This window comes from Crocodylus siamensis, chromosome 5 (genome assembly GCF_052110815.1).
Source record: "Crocodylus siamensis isolate JL-2025a chromosome 5, ASM5211081v1, whole genome shotgun sequence".
Lineage (NCBI taxonomy): Eukaryota > Metazoa > Chordata > Crocodylia > Crocodylidae > Crocodylus > Crocodylus siamensis.
In genome coordinates this window covers 66,716,492-66,740,272 of record NC_143399.1, presented here as the reverse complement: position 1 = coordinate 66,740,272, position 23,781 = coordinate 66,716,492, and the positions used below count along the sequence as shown (strand labels likewise).

Genomic DNA, 23,781 nt, shown 5'->3' with positions numbered 1-23,781 from the left:
ATCCCACCCAAGCAAGTCCCCTCCGCAAAAGTATGGGTCATTATCCAGGAACCCAAGGCCTGCCTGGGTCTTTGAACATGTTGGAAATGTTGTTAAAATATGTTGCTTTAAAAAATAATAGAAGTGTCCCAAGCTGGGGTATTTATTATAACATACTGGTTAGATATTATTTTGTGACTAAGAATCACAAGTCACCAGCTGTATGGGTGACAAGGAGAGAAAAGAAATAAAAAGAACTCAGTGTCCCTGGAAAGCATACTGAAATCAGCATGCACTGGCCCTGTGGCTGCATGGTAGTGGCAGCAAGTGTTCTGTGGTGCTCCAAAAAGCCTCTCTTGCCACATTTTCCTTGCACACAATTTCCCAGAAATTCTTTATATAGAAACTGACTGCCTGTTCATATCTTCAGCCTTCACTTCAAAAACGAATCAAGGGATTGTACAGGCACATAAATAGAAAAAGAACAGGCTCCTCAATCCGTAAGTTAGTATAAATAGAGTGATTCTGTTATGCCAACTACTTAAGATTACACAGAAGGTGTAAAGCAGTGGTTCTCAACCCTTTTAGACTGGAAACACCATCAGGTCAGTTCATGGGGGAGGGCAGGGGCAGGGGCTAGATTGAGGCCCCCCACAGTGAGGGACAGTGCCTTAGAGGCAGAAGCAGGGTTAAGTTGAGTGGGGCCCTAGCCGAGTGGGACTTACCTGCTGGGGAGGTGCGCCCCCACAATTTCTTCTCCCTCAACCTGCCCCCTCCCTTCACCTACCCACAGACTTACCTGCTGGACAGGGGGGAGTGAGGGGTGGGGATGACGGTGACGCACAGTAGATCTTGGGGTTGCTTTTAAATGTCAAAGGTGATCTACTTATAAAGGCTGGAGACCACTGATCTATAGTTGTTTTTTTTTTAACATTCTGTCAATCTACAGGTGAAAGAGGGAGACTTATACAAAATAACAAACAAGAGAGACTGAAATAACAGCTAATTGTGCTTTCAGGTGATGATGTCAGAGGTCTTTATTGAGATATAGCACAGATACACTTCTATAATAAACCTTTTCACTTTTATACAATAGTTTAAAAAAAAAAAAAGGCTTGCTACAGTGAACAGATAATTTAGTAAATCAGAAACCAAAACTTAACTGCATTCAAATAAATAAATAACCTAATATTTAAATTTAAAAGTAACCTGTACAATATGAAAATATAACAATACATAAACATTAGAATCTAAATTTTTTGTAGAAATAAAAACTGCAATTCTGCATTACATAAACAGTGCAAGAAAAAAATTAAATAAGCTTCTGGACTGGGAAGTTAAGTGATTTTAAAATTATCATGCAGACATAGCATTTTAAAGCCATGCTGTTGTCTATAATAAGTGTTAAATGGTGTCATCTTTCTTTGAGAGTTTGGGTAGCCATTATGCTCGCTGTGACAATGCTGCCAAATCCACTTTTCTACAGTACGTCATACAGAGGTATTCTGTTGCATTCAAAAAGTGAAACATTATGTTTCAAGAGCAAAACCTACATTTTGTTTTCAACATGTTGCTGTTTTACTACATGATTTTGTTTCCATAGGCTTACATTTCCCCCGCTTAGACGAAAAGCAAAACACACTATATTATGGACTATAATCAAGAAGCAGTTACTGCCCACTCACCTTTAAAAGTTCATAATTTTATTATAAAAATCAATGTTGAAGTTGTGGAGACAAAAAAAAAAAAGTCAGACCTTTTTCTGCCAAGTGATGCACACAACAGAAGTGTGAAAACAATAGAAGTAAAATTTTCATCTTCTATGTTTATGTGGATCTAGGTTCAATATATATTGACTTGATTAAGGTGTAGCTCAATTAAGTTTCTCTATAAAATAGTCATTGAGGCAAAGACCAAGGAATGCAATTAATACTAAACTGTAAACACATAATTCATATTACTCTGAGTGCACATCAACAACATAGGAGCTCTTCCAATAGACTTTGGCAACAAGACTACAATAGGTCACAGCAGCATGAGTTCACATGGAAGACTGAAAGCACTGCAAAATAATACTAAAAACACCAAGACCTCCTAGCAATCAGAAATTCTGTGACAACTGCCTCTTCTGGCTAAGACACACTTCTGGTCAACTGCTGCTCTTTGAACACCTAAGTTGTTTGCTTGTTTTAAATAAAGTCTAGTAGTCTTACGTCTCTGTGCTTTATCTGCATAGGTTGCCATTAGTTGCACTCTAACCATTGTAAGTCCAAAGGGTTACAGTTCTGTCTGCAGAAGATGATAAGAAGGAAAGATCTTGTGTATGCCACCTGCACTGAATCACTTTGTCTTTGTGTTCCCCTATCACCATAATAGGAAGCTGCTTGGTAAGGTCCCCTAAAAGGATAGAAAGGATAAAAATCATTACCTGTATAAATGCTTACAAAAAAGTTTTCTTGGAAATAGTCTACACATGCATTTAGTTTGCTGAACAGAATGCAACCCCATTGGATGGAACTTTAAAAAGGTATTCACAGAAATAACAAGCTCTTCTATTTACATAAGTACCCCATTTTTTCACATATAGCACACTCCAAATGCAAATACACACCCCCTATTTTTGGAGGGCACCAAAAAGGAAAATGATCTCATTGTGGAGTATGGGTAAGCACCTGAGATTTGGGGTCTCCTAGTCTGACCCCATGCCCTAGGGCCCCGACTGGGCATACTGGGAGTGCATGCTGAATCCGATCCAGCATGTCAGATTTGGCTGTGGTGGGCGGTGCTAATGTCAGCTGGCCAGGGGTTTCCCACAAAAGTCTGGAGATCTGGCTGCAAGTGAACAGTGGCAGAGCTTCCATGGCTCCCAAAGCTGTCAGATCTCTGGATCCCTGGGGAGCTGCATTTCTCACACATAACACGGACCCACATTTCCTACAGCTGATTAGGTGGAAGAAGTGCACTAGAAAACATGCAGCTTTCATGTGATAAAATATGGTATATTTGGGTTTGTAATGATGATTACCATTCATATTCTATAGTCTACAGCAGGGTTCTAAAACTCTTTCAACTTCATGGGCCAAATGAAGGGTGAGAAGCTGCATGTGGCCCACGGACCAGCCTACAACATGCAGAGGCAGTTTGATGCAGGCACCATGTGGCCCACACCCTGGACCAACATTTTGTGTAGCATGTGCACTGGTTCCAACCCTATGCACTGCACGCAGCATGACCTGCCCCAGGACACAAGCTGTACAGGGGCCTCAGGCCAGACTGGCCCCACATGCTGTATATGGCATACAGAGCCAGTCTGTGGGTCTAATCCAGCTCCAGCTCTGCATGTCACATGCAACATGCACTGGCCCCAGCCCCATGCACTGTGTTCAGCACTGCACCAGGGCACATGCAGGGTGCATCCATGTGGGGTGCCCACAACAGGCAGGTCCTACATGATACATCTGACATGTGGGGCCAGTCTATGGGCCTGATCCAGGCCAGCCCTGGATCCAGCATGCAGGGCCAAACCAGCACAGGCACTACATACAGTGCTTGCCCTGGACTGGCCTCGTGTTGCCTTGGCAGCACATGCTCAGGCTCTTGTGTCACATGCAGCCTTTGCCAGATGGACCCCACATAGCCCTGGCTCTGCACATGTGAGACTGCATGCTTCATGCCACACACTGGTTGTTCCCACAGGCAGCACTGCAGGCTGGATGATAGAGCTCTCTGGGACAGATCTTTGCTACAGATCAGCGTTGTCAATTAACATTTTTGATGAGTTAGCATTTATATTGTGCCTAGAAGCCAGACTGAGGCTCACTGCAGCATTTCAGATGCAAATCAATCAATCATCTACCCACTCCAAGTATAAGTTACTAATTCATACAATTTTTTCAGTACTATTAAAAATAAGCAGTTCATTAAAACAAGACAAATTCCCCAATCTCTTCTTTCTTTCTCCCCATCCTCAAAAACAATTTAAATCTGAATTTTGTTTTGTGGGTCTAAATTTTCTCACTGCCTGAAACTTTGGTTCAGTCAGGCAGTAGCACTAGTTTCCCTTATTGCACATAAAGACACTTAACCATATTTAGCTGAAGGCTACAGTCGTTCACAATTAAATAGAATCGGGTTTGAGAGTTGATTAGACTCCCAGGTGGGTATATTCCAAAACGTTTTAGCAGATCTCAGGAATACTTCCTCAGAAACTAGTCTCTTTAGATCCAAAATTTCTTAAAAGTCTCCAACAGTAAAAAACACAATAACAAACTATACTTCATTACTCAATTTTAATATACATCATAGCAGATGGGTTACCTTGCAAGTCTGTCACCTTTATTTTCATATCATAAGATCCTGTGAGCAAATAATGAGCCCCAGGAGAGAAGCGAACAGAACGAACATCACTGGAATGAGGGTGATAGCTCTGTACCATTCGTCCTCCTCTAATATCATATAACATACAGCTGGAATCCTCTTGCCCAGTAGCAAGGAGACGGCCACTAGGATCAACAGCTACTGATGCTACAGCACTGCCTAAAAGAAAAAAATTCTATGTATTAGATTAATGCACACTTGGTGAGATGTTCTGCATTCCTTTGGAGTCTAGAAATATTTGACATGCCTGTAGTAAAAAAGTATTTTTGGTAGTTGTAGTAACAAAGAAAATGACATTAAAACCAAGTCTTACTACAAGTCAGACAAAATTTAAGCAACACATAAGCTAAGTACAGACATTTGGGAAGGTTAAGTTGGGTTCAAAATGGCTGCCCGATTTATAACTTAGCTTGCCCCCATACTGATCTTACATTTACAGACTCAGTCTCAATGACCAGGAATCAGTCTAAACCTGTAACTGTCCAAAAGTTCCATGCACATGAACTGATCTAAAAATTGCAGAACCTGGCATAAGATAAGCCTGGATTAATGTAGTATCAGACTTATTTGATTTAGTTAAACTGGAACATGGAACTTCTGTACACTTTCCCTGTGCAGCTGCAAGGCTGGGAAAACCCAGCTACTATAGCCCCAGCCCCAGGGCTGCTCTTTTCATCACCCCCTTCCACTCCTGACAGGGCTATTTTTTGTCCCCCACTCCCTGGCCCTGACCAACCAGCCCTCAACTCCCATCCCACAAGCCACCCCAGGTGCAGCTGCTTTTATCAGCGTTTGCTGCTGCCAGAGCCAAGCAACTAAGTCCTGGTGGGGAGAAGCGATGAGAGGGATGGGGGTGTAGGTTTGCTGTGGGGATGGGGGAAGAAACAACCTTGCAGGTCACGCCTCTGCTTCTACCCCACCTGTAGGTTGTGCCCCACTATAGGAAGTGCCTGTCTCCCCCCCCGGAAAACCCCCGATCTCCTCCAGCCTGCTGGATCCCCAACCCCTTGGCTAGCCCCCCTATCCTGACTTGCCTGTTATAAGACAGCTGTTTTGAATCAATTTAACTTTCCCCTAACACTCCCAAATATCTGTACTTAGCCATATTAGTTTATTATGAAGTGTTAACAAAGCTACAATCAGGATTTTTCCAAGACTATGAATATTTGTTTCGCTACAGAAAAAAAAAAATAGTTAAAAAAATCCAAAAGAATGTAGGAGGGATTTTATTTTCCTACACAGCTAGAACTCAATGTGCAAAGTGTGCAAAAATATTTCAGTGACAGAGATTGTTTTGGGAACCAGTACTCCTCACAACTGTGAACAGTTTTGTTTACTCCGTTAACACAGAGACAGTGACATTCTTCCAAAACCTACAAATCTGAAAGTTTAGGTATAAACTAAATTTTGGCAACTGTATCAACTATATTTCTATAACTATTTCAAAGTAAAGGTTAAAAAAAACCTTTAAAAACCCATAACATTCAAAATCCTAAACACCCCTCCTATTCCCTCCACCTCTGTCAGCATTAAATTAGTTTCAATTTTATGTTTAAGATGGGAAGTGCATTTTCTGTTTTAAAACACCAAAGGTTATGGTGCTTTATAGATAAAGTTTGAGGTAAGGAGTCAGAAAGAAAAACATAACCAAGGTTTGAATGGATATGCTGAAAGTTCTTTTTGAAAATGAGCATGTGGGGGTGGAGAAGTAGGAGGAGGCTTGAACAAGTCAATAGTCACCATTTTATAATGCAAGATTAATGTTTTACTACCTACCAATGACATGAACCATCTTTAAAATATAGAAGCATGCAAGACAACAGCACAACTTACCAGTTCCATGAAATGTTGTTCCAACAACACGCACACAACTTGGTACTCTTAGATCCCAGAATCTTACGGTCTTGTCTTGGGATCCAGATGCAATCATCCACCCACTCCAAGTATAAAGTGCTAAAATATGACCTGCATACAAGAATCCTTTTCACTTCACTGGTATGAATCAAAATTTAAAGACCGATAAACTTTTCTTCACACACAATTCTGAATACATTTGCATTTGGAGATTAAATAGTAGCTTCAATGCTACACAATTAGGAGTGTGTTAAATATTCCATTTCAAAAAGCAAATAGAACAGAACGTTAGGATAGTTATCTGATTCTCTTCAGAGAGCAAATCTATCAGCAGATATCTATTTCTATTTATTACCAGTTATTCAACCTTTAGTTAAGTATCTGGGTGAGGCCATGAGTACCTTATTGGAATACCTTCCTTTTAATTGTTAGCCTGAAAAACAAACACAGCCTCCCTGCTGAGTAAGGGTTTAAAGAAGCAATTTGCAAAGTAGGGGTTATAGGACTTGCAGGGGACTCAAATCCCAATGATTTTTTTAAAAAAACCCCAAACAAACAAAAAAACCCCAAAACACACCTCAGGCTCACATTAGAAAAGGGGTCATATATGAAAAAAAGACTGGGAACCACTGGTTTAAAGTAGATAAGTCTTGTCCTCCAGACACTTTGTATAATGTAATACCGTAGACAGCCAGAAGTGCTGCTAGTAGGAAAGGCATTTTTTATTACAAATACTGTATTTTCTCACATACAAGCACACACCCTTTCCCCACCTCAAAAAACCAGCTGTTGGAAATTGGAGTGCAGTCTGTATACCAGTAAGAAAGTAAAGGCTGCACATGATCCACAGGGAGAACAAGAAGTAGGCTTGGGTTTCTAGCTGCTGATATTCAGTTACTTACTGCAGGGAAAGATCCTTTTTCGTCATTCTGTCTTTCAAAAACAAGGCGCACAACTTATGGTGCATGTTGAATGTGAGAAAAACATAGTATTTATTGAAGTATAGCAGAGGTCAGATGACATAGATATAAAAAAAAGCAACAGTAACAAACATACCAGTATGGCCACTCAGAGCATGAAGTCCTTGTCCTCGCTGGCAGTCTGTTGTATAAATATTACAGTCCCCTGCTCCAGCACTTATTAGAATAGCACCGCCACTTTCTGGTCCTTCCATGAAAGCGAGATCCCGGATTGTCCCATCGTGCATACTGAACTCCAAATCTGGACCTAAAATAAATTTAAACAAAACCAGGAACACACTGAAATATACTTTAAATATAAACTGATTTTGTAATAAATTTAAGCAGTTACTCTGACAGTACAGAACAGAGCTAGGGTAAAGAGAAACTGGCATCAGAAGCCAGAGGAATGGAGTCCAAGGCTAACAAGATGAGAGAAATGGGACTCTGATGAAGCAAAACTTGGAGAGAAAAGGGGAGTGGGAACAGAGATGGCACCAGGATAGGTTGGAAGGAATGGGGCAGAAAGGGTCCAGTTTGGGGGGAAATAAGGCGGAAGAGTCTATATCCACTACAGCAGGCTTCTCTACAGATTTTGCAGTGAATCTCAAGATTCAAGTCTCATACTTTTTTAGTGTCTTATGAGCATCTGTGAAAAGCATCTCATACTCCATGCAGAACGGCACTAGACAGAGATGACAATATATTCCTGCTATTAATTCCTCTTAGCTCAAGTGACAAGGGCCTGTGCGATGGATCTAAAGGTTGTACCAGTGCAGATGGGGTCTGCACTGCATTAGCAGTCTATTAACATTCAAATTGCTATGTAGCAAAACTTGTTTTTATAGTTTGCACTTTAAAAGCTAGGAAATTATACCTATAAAAGCTGCAGTCAAGCACAAAACAAATTAATAAATATCAGTATTAAAATAGCTTGTACAATCATAATTCCATCCTTTGTGTTGTTTTCCATTAGGCCATCTTTAAAACGGAAAGAAAAAGAAAGAAAATAGGATGGGAAGGGACTTGGTTTACATTTCTGCTCCAAGACAAGATCAACTACATTTAAATTTATTCCTGACAATTGTCTGATCTGTTCTAAAAGTCTCCAGTGAAGGAGATTCCACAAGCTCCTTAGGTTATCTATTCTACTGATTAACTATCCTTACAGATAAGTTGTTTTTGCCAATGCCTAATCTTTGCTACACTTTAATCCCTTTAGTTCTCGTCTTACCTCCAATGAATATGGAGAAAAATGTATTACCTCCGCCTTTAAAGTAACCTTTAGATATCTGAGTACTTGTCTAGCTTCAGTTCTCTCTCTGTACTACACAAGTCCAATTTCCCTCCAATTATTATTTCTAGGTTACATTTTCTACATCTTTGATTAATTTTCTTAGCCCGTATCTTTCTTAAAATGCACTACCCACAACTGAACAAATTACTCCAGGCAATGCCTTGCCACTGCTGAGTAGAGTAAAAGGATTATTTCATACAGCTTACAAATGACACTGGGATTTATGTATCCCATGTTTGTTTTTTTCACAACAGCTGAGATTGGAAGGTAAAACAAACAAGGCACGTGATTGCAAAAGAAAGGACAGTCTCATCATCTGGGCAACTGGATTCCATCCCTGACTCCTATAACATGCCTACACACAACTTAAAACAAATTTGCCATTACACATAGTCACTAATTTGGTGTTCCTCCTTTAAGGTGCCTCACTTGAAGCTGTTGAGAGCTCCAACTGAAATCAAGGGGAGAAGCATTTTGAATATATGAAGGGATATATAATACTTCTACTTGGAACCTTTGATTGTAAGTATCTTAAACAGAGCACTCACAATTAGTGAATAGTTTTGACCTGAATCATTGAGCCTTTTGGCCACTTGTAAAATGGGGATAATAGCCACTCACATGACAGGAATCCTCAGGGTCTTTAGGAAAAGGAGGAAGGAGAGCTGCAGAATAAGGACCCTGGACTTCAGAAAGACAGACTTCAACTCACTCAGGGAACTCATGAGCAGGATCCTCTGGGAGGCCAGTCTAAGGGGGAAGAGAGTCCAGGAGAACTGGTTGTACTATTAAAGAAACCTTACTAAGGGTGTAAAACGCACCATCCCAGTAGGCAGGAAGACTAGCAAGTATGGCAGAAGACTAGCTTGGCTTAGCAGGGAGCTCTTCAAATGAGCTAAAGCATAAAATAGGAAGCTTACAAGTGAAAGCTTGGACATCTACTAGGGAGGAGCATAAACATACTTATTAGGCATGTGGGGATGAAATCAGGAAAACCAAAGCACAGCTGAAGTTGCAGCTAGCCAGGTACACGAAGGGTAACAAGAAGGGTTTCTACAAGTATGTCAGCCACAAGAGGAAGATCAGGGAAAGTGCGGGTCCCTTACTGAATGGGGGAAGCAACATATAGTGACAGACGATGCATGAGAGGATCAATGCTTTTTTCACCTCAGACTTCACAGGCAAGGTCAGCACCCAGACTACTGCACCTGGCAGCGCAGTTTGGGGAAAGAGGCAAGCAAATAGTGGCAAAAGAACAGATTAGAGACTATTTAAGAAAGCTGGATGTGTACAAGTCCACAGAGCTGGACACGATGCAAACAAGGGTGCTGAGGGAGTTGGCTAATGTCGCTGCAGAACCACTGGGCGTTATTTTTGAAAACTCATTGCAATTGGAAGAGGACCTGGATGACTGGAACAAGGCAAAAGCAGTGCCCATCTTTAAGAACAGGAAGAAGGAGAATCCAGGGAACAAACACGAGGCAGCCTCACCACATTCCCTGGAAAAATCATAGAGCAAGTCCTCAAGGAATTAATTTCTAAGCACTTGGAAGAGAAGGCGACTAGGAACAGTCAGCATGGATTCATCAAGACAAGTCATTCCTGACCAACCTGATGCCCTCCTATGATGAGATAACTGGTTCTGTGGATGTGGGAAGAGCAGTGGACATGATACACCTTGGATTTAGCAAGGCTTTTGATATGGTCTCACAACATTCTTGCAGGCAAGTTAAGGAAGTACAGGCTCTATGAATGGACTGTAAGGTGGCCAGAAAACTGGCTGGATCACTGGGCTCAAAGGGTGGTGATCAATGGCTTGATGCCTAGTTGGACTGCTAGTATCAAGTAGAGTGCCCCAGAGATTGGTCCTCGAGCCAGTTTTATTCAAAACTTAACCAATAATCTGGAAGATGGCATAGAGTGCACCCTCAGCAAGTCTGCAGATGACACCAACCTGTGTGGAGTAGTAGATATGCTGGAGGGGAGGACCAAGATTGAGAGAGTCCTAGACAAACCAAAAGAAATCTCATGAGATTCATTAAGGACAAGTGAAAGTACTTCACTTAGGATGGAATAATCCCATATACCAGTACAGGCTGGGGACTGACTGGTTAAGCAGCAGCTCTGCAGAGAAGGATTTGAGGGTTACAGTGGACAGTAAGATGAATATGTTCCAACAGTGTGCCCTTGTTGCGAAGAAGGCTACCAGCATACTGGGCTGCATTAGTAGGAGCATTGCTAGGAGATCAATGGAAATGATTCTTTCCTCTCCATGTATTTGGCACTAGTGAGGCCATATGTGGAGTACTGTGTCCAGTTTTGGGCCCCCCACTACAGAAAGGATGTGGACAAGTTGGAGAAAAAGTCCAATGGAGGGCAACAAAAATGGTTAGGGGGCTGGGGCACATGAGCTGAGTAGAAATCCTGGTTCTCTCTTTAAAAAATGCCAAAGACCTCCACAAATTCTCTGATTAACCCCCACCAAAATCCATGTTTTTCTATGATTAAAACAAAGTGCCACTATCTCTATCCATCAGTTGAATACAATGTTTTACTGATATACTTACAATTTTAAAGTAATTTGGAAGCCTATCATTGCCTTAATCACCGTAATAAAATAAGTTATAAATACCTATACATTTTGGCATTTGATTTTGGGGTTGTTTTTTTTTTTAAATCATGGGGGGGGCGGAAATCAGAACTCCCCCTGCCCACTTCACTCACCAGGATGCAGGTCCAGCTGCAGCTGTCCCACCCCACTGCTTTGTGGTACTGAGAAGCCCTGATATGTCAGTGCCCTGTCCACGACATTGCCCTTAACTTGCAAGCCAGCGCCCCCCAGACCTGCTGGTGCCCCTCACTCCCCACCCACAGCCCCCCCAGACCCCAAACCAGCCAGAGGGGGCCCCCAACTGCCAGGGCTACAGGGTCAGGGACTTGGGTCCACAGCTTTGTGCCCCCCACAGCAGCGTCAGAGCTCCAGCTGCCACCTGTGGGAGGTAGCCGCTGCTACAGCAGAGCGGAGCACAGAGCCTGACTCCCCCTCCCCATGGGCAGCATGGCTGGAGCGGAGCCCGGGGGAGGGGCGGGAAGGGCAGATGAGGGCTATAAAACTTATGAGGAAGCTTCCTGCCACCACCACAAGCCTTGTGCCACTCTGGTAAGGTGCCCCCTGCCCATCTGGCAGCAGTGAGGGGCTCATCGCCGCACTGCTGCCAGGCAGGCAGGGGGCACCTCGCCATGGTGGCACAAGGCTCACAGCAGCGGCCCTGAGCTCCCCCACCTGGCCCTACTTTGCCCTGTCGCTCCTGGCCCCACTTTGTCCTGCCTGCTAGGTTGTAGAGGCCCTGGGGGCAGGGCAGCAGGGTGGGAAGGCTTGAGCCTGCAGCTGCCTTCACCTGGTGTACAAGTCTGGGGGGCATGTGCCCCCTATACCCTCCCCAAGAATGCACACAGCAGCAAGGTGCCAGCCCCCTACCCCCCCAGATGAGCTGCTTGCAGATCTGTCCTGCTCCCCACCCAGGCCCTGCAGCCATGCACTCCAGCCCTGGGCCCCAAGCCCCATGCACTGCTCTGGCTAGGCAGCAGCTGCAGCCCTACCCAACTCCCTCCCTCCCTCTCCCCCACTATGGGGGCCTCAATCCCCCCCCCCCCAGACTTACCTATGGGAACTGCTCTCCAGGCTGCCAGGAGGCCATGTGCATGTGTACATGCACATGGCACCTCCTCCCTAACTACCGTCCTCCCTCTCCCCCACAGCCCCTTGCAGGCTGGAACTCTACTACCCTGCAAGGGAAAACCCACTGTTTCCTGGGTTTTTCTCTTTAAAATGAGAAAATCTAGGTTTTACTGTGTTTTTTCCACAGTGAAAAGAAAACCTGGATCCCTGGTTAAGGAGAGGCTGAGAAAACTGGGTTTAGTTTAGAGAAGAGAAGACTTAGGGAAGATTTAATAGCGGCCTTCAACTACCTGAAAAGTGGTTCCAAAGAGGATGGAGCTGGATTGTTCTGTGGCAGAGACAACAGACCAAGAAGCAATGGTCCCAAGTTGCAGCAAGGGAAAAACTCTCACTAGGAGGGTAGTAAAATGCTGGAACAAATTACCCAGAGAGGTTGGAAGTTTTTAAGACCTGGCTAGACAAAGCCTTGGCTGGGATGATCTAGCTGGGGATGGTCCTGTTTTGAGCAGGGGGTTAAACTAGATGACCTCCTGAGAGGTCCCTTCCAACCCTAATTTTATGATTCTATATAGACCAGGAATTGAAAAGTTTCACCAATCTGAAGTCCTCAACTAGCAGCATCCTAATTTCCCACTGGTGAGGGCTATGACAGGTTGGCTAGGAATAAGTTGATATGCCACTTCTTAGAAAAAAGCAGTAAACAAAAAGGAAAAAAAAAAGAGTAGCTTAGGACAGAAAGCCATAAATTTGGTTTGAAGACAGGGAGAGTCAACTTATAACAGTTAACTGTAAAACTGAGGTTTTTGGGATTCAAATGAATAGGTTCCTCTTCCTAAACTCGGATGAGGTAGGGGGAGAGAATGAAAGATGGGACTATGGAAGCAGAGCATATTAGCAAAGGCCTCTAGAAAAAGAGAGAATAAAATAGCTACTGATATATTGCTACTCTGCTTAAGCTTTATTAAAAAGAGCTAGAAATGACTCAAGAATGCCAGAAAGTTCTATGGCAGGGCTGTTCAACTTCCAAGTGGCAAGGTCCCATGTCACACAGGTTACAGGCTCTGGGCCATACACTGGGCAGGCTGCAGAGGACCTCGTCATCTGTAGCCCCCCACACCACATAAGTGGTTCAAAGCCCTCTCCTGTCCACTGCCAGCACTATGCAAGTGAGCAACCCCTTCCGCAGCAATACTCCCCCCTATGCTGCTGCTGCACAAGCTCCTCCCCTGTTGCTACAACCATGCAAGCAGATACCCCTCCTGCTGCTGCCATGCAAGGAGGACAAGTCCCACCCAAGTTCCTCTGCTGCCCATACAGCAGAGCCAAACTTGCCAAGTCTCTACCCACACTATCACATGCCAGAGATCCTGGCCCAGCTGCCACAGCAGCTAGGGTAATGGGGAGGAGCAGTGGATGGGCAGGAGCTCTTAGGCTCCCTCCTTGTGGGCTGGATGCAGCCCACAGGCCCCCATTTGGACAGTCCTGTTTTATGGTTTCTATGGTCGAAACGTGGTATTTTGTTTTGCAGACATAACTCAAATGGCTCTGGCATTTGTCAGTAACACAGCCTTCCGAAATGATAATAAAAAGCTTTATACAAGTATACATAATACCCTACCTGTTGCATTACAAGTTTCTGCGTTAAAAGGTAGCACTTTAACATATTTATCATTTGAACCAGTAGCTAACAACTGTCCACAGGGACTCCATGCCACACAATAGATTGATCCTTTATGATGTTTGTTCCTTTTGAAACGAACTACTGGAGGTTTAGGAATGTTATAAGCACTGCAAAAAAAAAATAAATAGAAGTTGACTATTTTCCTATTTTGTTGTAAATATAGAACGCATAACCTAAAACAAAAGTAAATTATGTTATTTAAATACAACATGAAACCAAAGTAGGCAAAAAAAATTAAAGAAGTGAAATTCTTCTGAAGCACACTTGATGAACAGAGATGTTCAATCCTATATTTTTAATTTACTGGTAGGTTTAAAATTACATGCATTTAAAACACTTTTAAAAGCATTGTTTCTCCTTAATAAGTTAGCAAACAGAAAATAATTTAAAGCCACAGAAAAATAAATAAATTATGGTTATTAATGGAACCCCTAGAGCCATTACAAAAATAATGCCAGGTCATTAATATTTTAGTGCAACTACTAGAGCAAGATGCACTCAGGAAATTGGATCCCATTTGAATGCACAGACAGGTTTGGATTTTGTTTTTTAACAAACAACAAGTTGAGATGACTAACTGGACTTCACTGCAATAGTGCAGCATTTTGTTACACTACATGGGATCTGTTCCCCAAACAACAAATACATTTTTCACTACCTAAAACTTTAGGACTCTGATGTCATAAATTGCATCTGCAAGAGCTGCCTGCATTACTGATCAACATAAGCATGTTTTAAAAAGAAACCAAATAAATTTGATTAATAACAAAAGGCAGTTCACTTAGAAGCTAACATTTATACACATTAGAGAACAACAGTTCCAATGTCACATTTTTTACAGTTCAATTCCTTTCCACCAAAACCAAGAAACTTTAGAAAAATAATAAAAGCAGGCAAGTATTTTTGACAACTTAAACCTTACTTTAAATATGTTTAATCTTCATTCTGGAAGACTGGGGAGTCTAATTTTTTATATGTGCCCCCTCTCCCCTCAGTCCAACACTCACCCTCCAATATTTATACTACAGAAGTATTGCCCAATGTGCCCCAAAACAGATTTCTAAAGCACAAGCTACTTAAATTACAAGTATTCTTTGTGTAAAAATATGCACATACAAAAAAGAACTGACACACAAAACATGGATGTCTGCTGGTACATCTGTAGGAGATCCAACAGATCTCTGAGCTTTTACTAAAATGGCTTTTTTTTTTTCCAGACTCTGAAATGAAAACAAAATCAGAGAACTCCTTTTCTAAGCTTCCCCACCCCCTGACCCCACAGACACTTATGAATGCCCTTGATCTCAGAAAGACTACTCATTATATCATTTGCATACACGTTTGAAAGACTGAGGCCTAGGGTGGGTAAATAAAGCAATATTCTTTCTTAGGCAGGATTGACAGTGAGCCACCACAGAGTTTAAAGACAAATAATGTTTGAATAATGTTTTTTATATAATGGTAACATGGGTTTTTTAGGTCATCTTTGAATGAGTTTTGAAAAAACATGTTGTAGACAAAGTTACTGCTGCTTTCAACCAGCTTCTTCAGTATAATTTCTTGCAGATGACTATAATGTTCAGTACATTGATGCGAGAGAGAACTCTAATTGTTTTTAGTTACATATTGTTTCCAAAACCTTCCTCACATTATTTCTTGTCATCCTAAAGAAGTCAACACTTACTCATGGTTAGGGAATGAAAGAAAAACAACAACAAATTCCCTTTCTCCCATTACTTTTTTTGGTTGCTTGGACATTAGGAGGAAAAAAAATAAAGCTTGTGGGAAATGAGTGGAAAAATTTTACTAAACTTTTAAGATATTAGTTCAGTAGGTAAGACAGCAACATTTTCTAATAACAGCAACAAGCTAATAGGGCAAGAGAAGCAGAGGCCCACAGGAAATGTTACATTTATCATGCACTTAACACATTAATCACACAAATTGTAACAGCACACCTTCAGGGAATTTATGGCAGAATAAGATGGCAAACCAGCTATAAAGATGTTCCACATATAACATGGAACTTCTTTGTGGCTAGTTTGCATCCAACTTTAAAATGAATGTGTGGCACATGTCCTAGACCCAGGGCTGCCCCTGCCAATGATCAGGTGACTGTCAGCACTAGGCAGGGGGCAGCCCCAAAGAATGGGATACAGGTGCCTTGTGCTCAATCCTGGGGATCACAAAGGTAGCAGCGCCAAGTCCTGGGCTACCTCTGTGCACTCTAGTAGGTGGCAACCCTGGATCCTAGATCTGGGACTCCAGGCTGCCATCTGCCTGACCCCATGGAGGAAGTCCAGGGTCCCATGATCAGACATTGAAAGCCCTGTCACAGTGTAGACAGCAGAGGTTGGGGAGCTCCAAACCCTAGCTGGGTCCCATGACTGAGACCCAAGGAATTTTATGCCCAGTACCAAAAATCATGTGCTTATGCTATGTATGTTTGGCAAGGGGCCCTGAGTACCTTTAACTGCCAACAGAACATTTTAAAAACTTGTAACAGAAAGTGGAAAAAGAAAAAAAATAAGTATAAAAAAGTTAAAGTACCAGGTATAGGGATATTGGCAATGTAACTATGCTTTCTCAGTTTCTAAAAAAAAAAAAAAGCTAAATCTTAACTTCTAACATATAAATTTACAATTTCAATAGATTGCAGAAATACTTTAAAATATTAGCTGATGGGAACAAGAGTCAAGATGACCAAATACCACATTTATCCAAATCTAAGACCACTTCAAATTTAAGATGACACCCCAATAAGATTCTGTATATGGAACCAAGATAAATTTGTTACAACTTTCCATGTATAGAATCTAATTAATCAGAGGGTCATCTTAAATTAAATTCCACCCCCCCACTCACTGGGGAAAGGAGCACCAGAGGGCCATGTAGTGTGCATATGGGGAGACGGGGGGGAGGCAGCCAGCCCCCTTGCCCCCAGCACTTGCTTCCCCTTCAGTCTGCCACCTACCACCTGTGGTCCATCTTGCAGCCTCTGCCCCTCCACCTCCTCCCCGCTTCCTACAGCCTCTGTTCCCCCCACTACTTACTGTTAGATGCAGTTGCAACTTCATTCCTTCCCAGGGTACAGAGCACATGGAAGCTCTGGCCCCAGCCCAGCCATGAACCTAGTCATGGGGAAGGAATGAAGCCATGTCTTTTTGTTAATTTTTTTTTAAATTTCCCCCCTGCTTCATATAAATCAAACATTTTGTACTATGAACTTTAATGACTATTTTGTTGATGACATTTGAGGGAAAACAAAGTAAATATGAGAGTGCTGAGGGAATTCACTGATGGGATTGCAGAGCCACTGGCCATCATCTTTGAAAACTCATGGCAATCAGGAGAGGTCCTGGATGACTGAAAAAGGAAAAAATATAGTGCCCATAATTAAGAAAAGGGAAAAAGGATGATCCAGGGAACTATAGGCTGGTCAGTCTCATCTCAATTGCTGGAAAAGTCATAGATCAAGTCCTCAAGGAATTAATTTCTAAGCACTTGGAGAAGGTGATTAGGAACAGTCAGCATGGATTCACCAAAGGCAAGTCATACCTGACCAACCTGACTGCCCTTTATGATGAGATCACTGGCTGTGTGGATGCAGGGAGACCAGTAGAAGCGATATAAAATGTGGCTTTAGCAAGGCTTTTGATACCGTCTCCCACAACATTCTCATAGGCAAGCTAAGGAAATACAGGTTGGATGAATAGAGTATAAGGTGGATAGGAAACTGGCTGTATCATTGGTCCTCAGAGGGTAGTAGTCAATGGCTTTATGTCTAGCTGGCAGCCTGTATCAAGTGGAATGCCCAAGGAGGTGGTCCGGGGGCTGGTTTTGTTTAATATCTTCATCAATGATCTGGAAGATGGCACAGAGTACACCCTCAGCAGGTTTGCAGATGACACCAAACTGGGGGTGGGGAACAGATATCCTGCAGGGTAGATTTAGGATTCAGAGAGCTAGATAAATTGGAGGATTGGGTCAAAAGAAATTTCATGAGGTTCAATGAAGAGAAATGCAAAGACTTGACATTAGGATGGAAGAATACCATGCACTGGTAACAGGCTAGGGACTGACTGGCTAGGCAGCAGCTCTGCAGAAAGGGACCTGGGGGTTGGAATGGACAAGAAGCTGGATATGAGCTAACAGTGTGCCCTTCTGGCCAATAAGGCTAACAGCATACTGTGTTGCATTAGTAGGAGTGTTGCCAGCAGATCGAGGGAAGTGATTATTCCCCCCTATTCAGGCCACATGTGGAGTACTTAGTCCAGTTCTGGGTCCCCAGTACAGAAAGGATGTGGACAAATTGAAGAGAGTCCAGCAAAGGGCAATGAAAATGGTTAGGGGACTGGGGCACACGAGTTGTGAGGACTGGTTGAGGGAACTGGGTTTATTTAGTCTAGAGAAGAGAAGACTAAGAGGGGATATAGTAACAGCCTTCAACTACCTGAAGGGTGATTCCAAACAGAATGGAGCTAGACTAGGGGTCGGCAAAATTGTGGAACTGGCTGGCAGCCAGACTCCATTTTCCATCAGCTCGGAGCTAGGCTGTACTCAGCAGTAGCAGGTGACAGAACAAGGAGCAATGGTCTCAACTTGCAGCAATGGAAGTTTAGGTTAGATATTAAGAAAAACTCTCTCACTAGGAGAGAGTAAAACACTGGAACAAAGTTACCCAGAGAGATTTTCTGGGTAACTTGTTCCAGTGTTTTTACTCTGGAGATTTTCAAATCTCCATTCTAGGAGGTTTTTAAGACCCGGGTACATAAAGCCTCAGCTAGAATGATCTAGTTGGCAATGGTTATGCTTTGAGAAGGTGGTTAGACTAGATGACCTCCTGAGGTCCCTGCCAACCTTAATTTTCTACGATTCTATGACTCTTAAGCAAGCTGGTAAATTGTCCCAGAAGTATCAGACGCAAAAATGCACAAAAAAATGGCACTTACTATAAATAACTGAATTACTATATATATTTAGTTCCCATGTAAGGTTTCCCACCTATTTAAAACGTGGAGGAGAAAAAAGCTCCTACTCTTGGAATACAGTATGGAGGTGGGGTGGGGGGTGCAGCTCCTCTGACTTTGGCTCCAGTCCAGTGATGAAGCCACAGCTGCTACCTGCCCCTGAGGCCCCCCACTTGTGTTCCCACTGCCTACTGTCCCCCCAGCCTGACCCCTCCTCCCGTACCTGCTCCTTCTTGCTATTTGCCCTTGCTCCAGCACTGACAAGCTCCGTTCTGGGGCACAGAGCACATCCTTGCTCTGGCTGGACCTGGTCCAGGAGCAGCAGATGTTACCAGCGTTACTCCTGGGCCAGGCTGGGGCCAGGGCAAGCATATACTTCATGCGCCAGGCTGAAGCAGGAACAGAGCTTGTTGGTTCCAGAGCAAGGGTAAGTGGGGTAGGGGGCCCAAACCTATGGGACAGAGGGAGTGGGGAGCCAGCACAAGGGGGAGGCAAAAAGGGCAGGGGTCAAGCTGCTTGCCTCCCCTCCAGTGCTTTCCTGGCTGCAGCTGGGAAAAGTGTGGTGGGGAGGCAGGGAGCAGAAAAAAACAGGAACAAGTTTAAGATTGACCTTTCATTAATTAGACCCTATTACAAGGAAAATTAAGGGGAAAAATATAAAATTTGTTATGTAAAAAAAATCTAATTATTGGAAGGCTGTCTTAAGTTCAAGGTCGTCTTGGATTCAAGTGGTTAAGACAAGTATTTTTTCTGACTATCCAACCTGAAAGAGTTTGGTTTGTCTTAAATCTGCCAGCCCAAAGAGGCTGGACGAACTGAGCCATAAGACCTTCTTCTGTGCCTATGGTTTAATGTTCTCATATAGTTTCTTTCACAATGCAACTGTGTTTGAGACACTAACAAAAACAACACACAATTAGCGAAAGTTGTGATTCTTTTGGCAAAAGCAAACAAAAAATAAAAAATTAAACTTAGGTGTCATTTGTTTACAAATCCACAAAACAAACACTCAGGCAGGCCTTCTTATACTAACTCCATGGTTGTTAGGTTCTTAAAAATACTAAACATCTGGGTCAACAAGTTAACAAACTACAGTATAAAAAGTCTAAAGACATAAGCAGATCTGATAGATCTATAATCATCATTCAATAACAAATGGCAAAGAGTGGAACAGGTGGGACTGCAATATAGTAAACGGCTACCATACATTTCTAATTACCTTGAGTCAATTACTTCTGGATAGGCACACACTCTCAGAGTTTTGGAATTTGAGCCAACAGCATACAAATTCCCACTTGGATGAAAAGCCACAGCTCTGACGGCTTGTGTATCTTCTAGAGTATTAATACAGACAAACTGCTTTTTTGATTTGTCCTCCTGTTGCGGAAAAGTGCAACAAACACAATACTTTTAATAAAGTTTGTCATAGTTTATACATATCAAAGTGTGATTAAATGCCTGTCAATCCCCATTTTTTTAAAGCCACTTGTATCCCAATGTCAAATTCAAATGGTTTCTAAGGAAAATAACAGGTGATACACTTTGATTATTCATGACACAGAGTATAGAAACCAGAGAATAATGAACTCGGCAAAAATTAAGTAGGGAAAAAGACTCCCGAAGTTATTCTATACCTACTTACATGGAAAATTAAAAGAATTATTTGACTTTATTATTTAGTATAGATCTCGAAAGCCTTTTAAAGTTTTATCATCTCAGGGCTAACCAACTTCTGAATAAGCTGGTAGATGCACAGTGCAGGCTATGGACCTCATGCTGTGTGGGCCAGTCCCCCTAAACACACAGTCCAGCTCCACCCTTCTTCCCCCAAAGTACCAGTAGCCCAGCTCTCTCCTCCTCCCTGCAACACACAGCCCAGCTGCCACTCCCCCATACATACACACACAACAGCTCCATACTCCTCCTGGCTACACATCAGGTAGGCAGCACAGATGCACCTCTAAGCACAGGTAACCTAGTTCCCTTTGCTGAACATGAAGCACGTGCAGCCTGGCATCCTCTCCTGCCACGTGTGCAGCACAGGTTGCCTGGCTTCCTCCTGCTGCACTGCCCTGCCTCCCAGAGTAGAGGCAGGAACTAGAAGCTAGAGGAGGGAGAGAAAGCCTGGAGAACCTGGCTGCTGCTGCTGCAAGAGCAGTGAGTGCAAGAGTGGCAGGCAGGCTGGGAGCTCGTGGACTTCAAACAAGGATGGCTTTGTTTGAGCTACTAAAACAAGTTGTATACTCCTGTTTTCAACAATCTAGTTCTATTTTTCCCACCCCTAGATTAGGCACCAGTGAATGGTCCAAACCATTACTATATTCTACCAGATACCAGTGATTTTAACATGTATTGTGCTAAATAAACGAGGCAAGAATTCTCGTGGATAATATCTTTTTATCGGATGACCTGCATGGCTGGGATAGGCATAAACAAGCTTTCAGGTATTACAACACCTTTCTTCAGGTACGGCAAGGTATCTGAGAAAGGGTACTGTGATATTCAAAAAGCTTGTCTACGTTAATCCCAACCACGTAGCTCATCCAATAAAATATATTGTCCACAAGAATTCTTGCTTCTTGCATACTTCCTGGACCATCACAGCAACATCATTACTTCAATATGGATAACTGGAGAGTACATTAATACAGAGACTAAATTAAGGCCAAGGTGTGGCCACCTACTGGAAACTATTTTTAGCATTATTACAATTTCAATTTTGTGTTCTCTGCCAGGAGGATAACACCTCTATTCTATCATTTTGATTCTATATGGAGGTAAAGCAGATATTTTTAAAAATATACCTATTACAAAATTACTCCTGCATTGGTGAACTAGACTATCAGGATCAAAGTCTACAGGTCAGAACTCTGAACTGGAGAACGTGATAATGGAGATATAAAAGAAATACGACGGTGTATAGCAACAGTCACTTGTTAGGGATGGGCATTTCAGTATTTTATTAGAGTGTTGGTTTGCAGTCAATACAACTAGGAAATTGGAACCACCAAACAGTCTCCTATTGTTTTCCCAAGCATGCCAGAAAGAAGAAGAAATCGTGAAGACCCAGACAATTATGTAACAGTTCCCTGATGGAAAAGGATGAAACAGATGCCAATATCCTAATTGTAACAGCAGTAGCAGAAATATAATAGTTATCTTAAGATCTGGACTGAGAGTCAATATCTGGTCATACTTAAGACTCTTACCATGGTATTTATTAGGGGTGCACCGATAGAGATTTTGGGGGCTGAGAGCTGATATTCACGGAGGCATATTGGCCTATACCGATCCGATTTCCAATACAGCTGCCTCCAGCTGGTAAGTCCAGTGTGGTGGAAGGGGAGGGGAGAGAGAAGGGGAGGCAGATCAATACCCCCATGGTGAGGGAGGGGGCAGGGGCAGGACCAGAGCCATGGCCAGGGGGAAGCAGCTCCTGCTGCTGCTTGCACCCTGGGAGGGCACCGGGGGGGATGGGGGGGCGGTGCCGCCTGGATCTGCACAGAATTGGGCTGCATGGGAAGGATGCTGCATCTATCCCAAATTTCACCAACACTTCATTCCTAGTGCTGTTGCTGCCACCTGCTGCTCCAGCTCAATGCCCCACCTTCACTCATGTGCTGGGAAGAGCCAGGGCTGTGGCTGGCGACAGCAGCACTGGGAGCTGAGCTGCAGTGAAATCTGGGGTGGATGCATCTTCCTTCCAGTGTTGCCAGCGCCTGCTCCAAGCCCAGCCTCTGCTGAGAAGAGCCCTGCATAGCCCCAGCTGCAGTCCACCCCACCCCATCCCACCCCATGCAGATCCAGGAGCACACGCCCACCCCACCCTCCCAGGGTGCAAGCAGCAGCAGGAACCATGCCACCCACACAAGCTGTGGCTGTGGCTTTGGCTCCCCACCCCCCCCAGCAGTGCCTGCCCCTGCCCCCTCCCTCACCACGGGGGGTGTTGATCTGTGTCCCATGCCCCTTCCCTCCCCTTCTACTACACCAGACTTACCAGCTAGAGGCATTTCTCCACACTGCTGGCTCTACTCCTGGCTGCCTGTGTGTTGTGCTCTGGCTGGGTGCACCATGGGCATTTAATCGGCCAAATTATCAGCCTCATCGGGCCGATATCCGGTATAGTAAATTTTTCTTTATATCGGTACCAATTCAATATCAGACCAATGTGTTGGTGCACCTCTAGTATTTGTGAATCCCACTGTCTTCAAGTTACATAATAGCTAGCTAATTTTCTGCCTAATTTCACTGCATATACTACAAACATTGCTTTATGACGACAATGAGTGGATTTCATAAATAACACTGTTATTGTCCTGACCCAGCTCCCCAAAGACTTGAATAGCAAGCTGCATTCTTGGGAATCAGTTCTCTGTGGTAAGCATGAAGGAAGCCTAAAAAATTCTGTGTCTAGAATTACCCCATTTAGCCATAACTTTTTCAGCATTTTTCATGTAAAAGTTTACAAGCTGATTTTCAAGCATGTTCCAAATACCGTTGCTCAGAAAGATATAATACTATTAAGAGAACATCATATACTCTGATTCAAAGCTTGGAGCCAAAGAATAAGTAAATGTAATTGCTCTTAAAAAAAAAAAAAAAATCTCACCTCATCACCTCTTGTCCTATTTACCGTACCTAAAGAATCCTCAAGTTGTGGCTGAGGGGCAGCATGGTCTGACATACTGTTTTAATTTAAAAAAACAAACAGAATTCAGTACAGTATAAATGCTTACAAAGGCATTTTCTTGTCCAGAACTACAGTGTCCCACAATACGTGCATAAAGTGGGTAGATGAACAAATTGTACCAAGTTGAGGGGACAGGGAGACTTATGCAGATAGGGCATCTCACCCATCCCCACTATTCTGTGGTAACAAGAGCTAAAGGTAGGGCAGTTTACACCTGAATGAAACAACTGCTGAATTACTGCAGTTTAAGCTTTCACTCTCTTTCATATCTACACCCTCCAAACTGACTAATTTA

General features: G+C 43.1%; 1 protein-coding gene across 1 annotated transcript in view; it reads right to left on the bottom strand.

Moving 5' to 3' along the window:
• Positions 1–998: 998 nt before the first annotated feature.
• The window catches only part of WDR47 (WD repeat domain 47), a 62,082-nt gene continuing 39,299 nt past the window's right edge, over positions 999–23,781 (bottom strand). Inside the window, exons 9-15 of the mRNA XM_090048741.1 lie at positions 23,406–23,481; positions 20,016–20,173; positions 13,764–13,933; positions 7,267–7,437; positions 6,190–6,321; positions 4,297–4,515; positions 999–2,376 (exon numbers count right to left, since the gene is read on the bottom strand). Coding sequence (XP_089904867.1) covers positions 2,234–2,376; positions 4,297–4,515; positions 6,190–6,321; positions 7,267–7,437; positions 13,764–13,933; positions 20,016–20,173; positions 23,406–23,481 — 1,069 coding nt within the window. The 3' untranslated portion in view covers positions 999–2,233. The remainder of the gene's footprint in view (positions 2,377–4,296; positions 4,516–6,189; positions 6,322–7,266; positions 7,438–13,763; positions 13,934–20,015; positions 20,174–23,405; positions 23,482–23,781) is intronic.